The sequence below is a fragment of the Papilio machaon genome, chromosome 8, assembly GCF_912999745.1.
Source record: "Papilio machaon chromosome 8, ilPapMach1.1, whole genome shotgun sequence".
Taxonomy (NCBI): Eukaryota; Metazoa; Arthropoda; class Insecta; order Lepidoptera; family Papilionidae; genus Papilio; species Papilio machaon.
Genome location: NC_059993.1, coordinates 3068516 through 3074565, shown reverse-complemented (window position 1 = coordinate 3074565; position 6050 = coordinate 3068516). Strand labels below are relative to the sequence as shown.

Genomic DNA, 6050 nt, shown 5'->3' with positions numbered 1-6050 from the left:
AGTCCTTAAATTTTCTAGTTTTACGCATAAGTATCTTCTTCCATTACTACTATTCTACTACTATTGAAATTGTTTAAAGACTATAGCGATAGAAAACCAACATCCAGTCCTAGATTAGTAAAGCCTAAGCAACAATATAAAAATCTGGCCTCGGGGCACTTCAATAGGCTACTTTAATTCAATATTTTTTACGATGTCCGAGAGTTAGGATTAAAAATGAGGAAGATATATAAAATTAATTTATATTTGCGTCATTAGAGAACGTATATTTATCTTTGTTTCTACACTATCGGAGGATTCAACAGTGATTATCAGCTTTAGTAATACATACCTTACATAGTATCATGATTTTTTATGTTCCGCATTAATATAATGAGTCAACATTTTATGGTTGTGCTACACTTTATCGAATAGTCAATAGCTTATAGCGGGTTATAGCACGTTCAATATTTTTTCGTTCCTTATCACTGTTGTGTATGCGCTTGCCCTGCGTGTGTTTACGAACTGGCGGCTGCGCCCGCCGCTAATGTGACAGCGACTTGAATAAACAGTCTGCGCTAAGCAAGCAATCGTTTCATTACTCCCAATACGTAACAGTGGCGACGAGTGCGTGAAATACCCACTTTTGAATAAATAAAACCCAAAATGTCTGCAATGCATTTTGGTGTTTTATCGTGTTTTAATCACAGTGAACAAACGTGGAAAACGTATAAAAGTCGCATAACGCAGTGGTTTATCGCGAACGACGTAAACCATATAACCGATGCGACGGGAGTTAAACGACGAGCTATACTGCTTAGTGCGCTCACTGAGGGCACATACAAGTTGGCAGCAGATCTAGCGCTGCCCAAGGAACTCCATGAGGTGCCCTACGAAGATATTCTAGATCTCCTGGATGCTCATTTCACGCCGAAACGCGTCGGTTTCGGCGAACGGCACAAATTTTACGCAGCAGTGCAGCAACCCGCGGAGTCATTTACGCAATGGGCGGCTCGACTACGGGGACTCACGGCTAATTGCAACTTTAGCAGTCTAGAAGAAGTACTCCGCGACCGGTTCATAGTTGGGATGCTACCGGGACTCGAAAAAGAAGCGATCTTCGCCGAGGATCTGAGTAGCCTGACCCTGGCAAGGGCGGTGGAGCAGGCCGAGAACATCAGGTGTGCGCGGACGGGAGCAGTCTCGAGCGGTGTCGTTACCGCGTATGCAGAAGTGCTATGTAAAATCGGACAGTCGAACAAATGTGAACAAGAAGTGAGTGAGAGAAAGTCGGGAAAAGTGCAGTGTTCCGTGTGTGGTTATTTTAACCACAGGTCGCCAGAGTGTCGTTTCATTAATAATACGTGCAAAAAATGTAATCAAACGGGTCACCTCCGACGCATGTGCAAAAAGGTGACGAGCGGGACGGGCGAGAACGACGACGGCGGTGAGTTGTATAATATCCGATCTTTCAGGGGTGAACCTATGGTGGAGTCTGTTAATTTAAATGGGGTCACTTTAAAATTTGAAATTGACAGCGGTTCCGCTGTAACGGTTATTTCCGAGATTACTTTTAAACGGCATTTTAATGTGTCATTGTCGCCTTCGAATAAAAAGTTAATGAGTTACACGGGCCAAAGAATACACTGTTTAGGTGTTATGCGTGAGTCACAAATGTCGTTCGATGGGGTCACTCGCGCTATAGACGTATACGTGGTACGTGGCGGGGGCCCGGCACTTCTCGGCAGGGATTTTATCTCGAAGTTCCACTTAGAACTAGCTCCAGTAAAATATTGTGGGTCATCGCTCTCGATAGAACAGCTTCAGACTCGTTTTTATAAAACATTTTCCGACAATTTGGGTTGTTTTAAAAAATATAAAATAAAATTATTTTTGAAAGAAAATTCGAAGCCGAAGTTCTTTAAAGCGCGACCCATTGCTTTCGCCCTCAGGGAAAAGGTTACCGACGAGTTAAATAGGCTAGTCGACCTAGGTGTCCTGAAACCTGTTGACCATTCCGAATATGCGTCCCCTATCGTGCCAGTCCTAAAAAGGAACGGCTCCGTAAGAATATGCGCCGACTACTCGGTTAGTATTAACAAGCAGCTAGTCGTCGAGCAGTTTCCCTTGCCGACTGTCAATGAGTTGTTCTCGAAGCTGCACGGCGGCGAACAGTTTACGAAACTAGACTTGTCCAGCGCGTACAATCAGCTGTGTCTCGACGAGGACTCACAGAAGCTGACGTGCATCAACACGCACCGTGGACTTTATCAGTACACACGGCTCGTATTCGGTCTGTCCTCAGCTCCGGCGATTTTTCAGCGCGCCATGGAGACCGTGTTGTCGGGCTTAGACGGGGTATTGTGTCTCCTCGACGATATTTTGATTACAGGTCGTACTAGGGAGGAGCACTTGACGCGACTAAGTTCCGTATTGCAGAGGCTCGAAGACGCGGGGTTAACACTTCAAAAGGAAAAGTGCGAATTTTTTAAAGACGAGATCAGTTATTTAGGTTATGTAATTAACAAAAATGGTCTTAAAAAATCGCCGGAAAAAGTTAAAGCCATACTAAACGCACCTAGGCCAAGTAATGTGAGTCAGTTGCAATCGTTTTTAGGGCTAGCAAACTATTATAGAAATTTTGTACCCGGTGCATCAATGATGTTAAGTCCATTGTACGAATTGTTAAAAAAGAATAGTAACTGGAAGTGGACAAAAATTCACTCGGACGCTTTCTCATCTATAAAAAAGTGTCTAGCGTCGGATTCGGTTTTGGCACATTTTGATCAAAGCGCCAAACTTATTCTAACGGTTGACGCATCCCCTACCGGTCTCGGGGCGATTTTGTCACAAGTGGGGAAAGACGGCACGGAGCGGCCGGTTGCGTACGCGTCGCGCACACTCACGCCCGCCGAGCATAGATACTCGCAAATACAAAAGGAAGCGACTGCGATTATATTCGGGGTGCGTCGGTTTCACCAGTACTTATACGGTCGATCGGACCCTTTCGTCTTACGAACCGATCACAAGCCTTTGATATCCATCTTCGGTCCACATAAGGGTATTCCAGAAGTGTCAGCAAATAGGCTGCAACGTTACGCGATGTTTTTAAGCGCGTATAATTACGTTATAGAATATGTTCGCAGCTCCGATAACAGCGCGGACTATCTTTCCCGCGCGAGCTTGGCGGGGGCGGGGGAGCGCGGCGCGGTGACCACGAAGGCGGGGCGCGCGTCGTGCGCAGACGCCGCCGCGGCGCTGTGCGATAGGGCCGCATATGTTTGCTTCGTGGTGGACGGAACGTTGCCTATTACCGTAAGCGAATTACGTCATGAAACATCCAAAGACGTAATATTATCCCGCGTTGTGAATTATGTTCTAAACGGCTGGCCACATAAAGTAGCAGATTTAAAGTTGAAGCCGTACTTTTTATGTCGAAATCAGCTATCGGTTGAAAATGGATGCTTAATGAGGGGCCACAAAGTAATAATTCCAAGTTCATTACGTAAAAAGGTAATGAACGAATTGCATACGTCCCATTTAGGGATAGTTAAAACCAAGGCTGAAGCGAGGTCCAGATTTTGGTTTCCGGGCGTGGACGACGCTATTGAAAATTTAATCGGGTCCTGTGAGGTGTGCACCCGGCTGAGGCCGTCACCGCCGCGTGCTAAGCTGGCGCCGTGGAAGTTTCCTCCTCAGCCGTTTCACAGGGTGCACATCGACTTCTTAGGGCCGTTAAACGGTCGGTCGTATTTGGTCGTCGTAGACTCGTATACCAAATGGGTTGAGGTATACGACATGAACGCAAACACAACGTCGAATGCAGTAATCGAACGGTTTTACGAATACATTGCGCGTTATGGGATACCGAACACGATTGTGAGCGACAACGGACCCTCCTTTGCTTCGCAAGAGTTCTCAAAGTTCTGCTTAGGAAATGGAATCAAGCACTTGACTACACCGGCATACCATCCAGCCAGCAATGGTCAAGCGGAAAGTATGGTAAAAGTTGTGAAAAAAGGCATCAAAAGTAGCGTTATGTCTAGTCGTACAGTGAAGGAATGTAAGTTACGTCTCCTCAAGTTTCTGTTTGACTATCGAAATTCAATTCACTCCACCACAGGTCTATCCCCAGCAGAACTGGTGTACGGGCGTAAACTTAAATCGCGGTTGGATTTAATTAATCCCAGAGAGCCGTCGCCCTCGTTCGGCGCCCTTGCCGATTTTGTTGAGGTTAGGCAGCAGTCGCAAATCACAGCCCATGGTGGGAAAAATAAATCTTCCTTTTCCCCTGGTGAACATGTGCTATACAAAAAATTTAGTGGTAAAAATAAGTTCACCTGGCATAAGGGTATTGTGTTACGGCGACTGGGCAAAGTATTGTACGTAATACAAGATAATGAAACTTTAGCTACACTAAAAAAACACAAAAATCAATTATGGTTATATAAAGGTTATACTAATAAGAACTTAAACACGTGGGATGTTGATGATTTTGATGAGGTTATTGATAGTATGCCAATATCGTTAACATCCTCAGGAATGCCAGGAGTCGCACAGGATAGTGATAGGGGCCTATCTGAGGGGGAAGGTGAGGAAGCATGCTCGCTTCCGGCCACACCTCCTATCAACCATCCCAATGTGACTGTAACTCGAGGGGTAAGGCGCCCTGCGCCGTCCGATTGTTTAGAGTTGGATAGTCAATGAATATAATTGTGTTAGTAATAAGCTACTGTATATAAAAGTTGTATAATTGTATTGTCTTTCTCAGAGTTTAGGGTTAAATGTTATGTCACATCTAAAGGGGGAGGGATGTTGTGTATGCGCTTGCCCTGCGTGTGTTTACGAACTGGCGGCTGCGCCCGCCGCTAATGTGACAGCGACTTGAATAAACAGTCTGCGCTAAGCAAGCAATCGTTTCATTACTCCCAATACGTAACAATCACCATTTAGCATCAGGTGGAATCGTGGAAAAGAGCTAGAGTAAAAAAAACTAATTTCCTAATTTCTCATTTCTTAGGTGGGCAAGCTGATCCAAAAAGCAGCGGACGCCACCAACCTGAAGCGATTGACACTCGAGCTCGGCGGTAAGAGCCCACTCATTATCATGAATGACGCAGAATGTAAGGTGGTTTTCGATTCAAAAGTTTAAGAAACTAGTAAATCGTCAGAATGTACCCCTGTAGGAAGAATACGAAACTAATGACACATCGTTCTCTCAAATTCGTATCAGTATCCGGCGTTTGGTAAAAACTTGTATGATATGTTACAGACTAACTAACAATGCAACCGATCAGATTCATTATCATGAATTGTGAAATACATTTATTTCTTTACAGTGAATGTCGCTATACCTTTCATTTATTGAGGTAAACTAACAATAACACAAAAAAGTAGAAAATAAACAATATAAAATACACAAAGGAAAGTCTTAAGTAAATGTGCCATCCACAATGTTCACCACATATTGTTCTTAAAATTAGGTTTAGCTAAAACATTCAAGTAGTAGTATTCTAGTTTGTTCATAGTTTTGTATAATATAATTTATAGTTAGATGTATAGTTAATAGTTAGACAACGATTTTACAATTTCTTTTTTAAAGTTATTTTTTATTAATATGCATTATATCTATATTATTAAAATTGGAGTTATATGTGTCCACAATTCTGTTAAGTGGTGATCTCTTGCCAGAATTTGTACGACACCGAGTTAGTGCAAATACTTTACATTCCTTTCTAGGATGTGCCCTTGTAGGCACTTTGTAACAGAGTCTTTTAATTAAACAACTACAATCGTATCTATTGTGACATAGATCGTGTAGCAGCACCGCTTTATGTTGAGCACGTCTAGATTCGAGACGTAGTAATTTGAATTTTTCTAGAAGGCCTTGATAAGGTAAGTATGGCCTTGTAAGGACAAATATGCGTGGCCGCGTCTCGTCTGTGTCCAGTCGGGCATCTATGATAAATTCGTTCAGGGAGCCGTCGCATTCGCTAAGCAGAGGAAAGTTGGAAATCCCACAGAGCCCACTACACAACAAAGGCCACAGGTTAGATAGATAGAAATCCTAA

General features: G+C 43.6%; 1 protein-coding gene across 1 annotated transcript; it reads left to right on the top strand.

Moving 5' to 3' along the window:
• Window positions 1–513: 513 nt before the first annotated feature.
• On the top strand, window positions 514–5131 carry LOC123721192 (uncharacterized protein K02A2.6-like). The gene is made up of 3 exons (XM_045679059.1): window positions 514–4638; window positions 4751–4852; window positions 5000–5131. Exons 1-3 carry the CDS (start codon window positions 646–648, stop codon window positions 5129–5131), a joined length of 4227 nt encoding a protein of 1408 aa, XP_045535015.1. The 5' UTR covers window positions 514–645.
• Window positions 5132–6050: the final 919 nt, after the last annotated feature.

Excerpts from the sequence above, each read along its gene's own strand:
- LOC123721192 (XM_045679059.1), top strand. The coding sequence starts at position 646 with ATGTCTGCAATGCATTTTGGTGTTTTATCGTGTTTTAATCACAGTGAA. Across the intron at positions 4,639-4,750 it reads ATGTGACTGTAACTCGAGGG|AGTTTAGGGTTAAATGTTAT; the intron begins GTAAGGCGCCCT and ends TGTCTTTCTCAG. Across the intron at positions 4,853-4,999 it reads CGGCTGCGCCCGCCGCTAAT|GTGGGCAAGCTGATCCAAAA; the intron begins GTGACAGCGACT and ends CTCATTTCTTAG.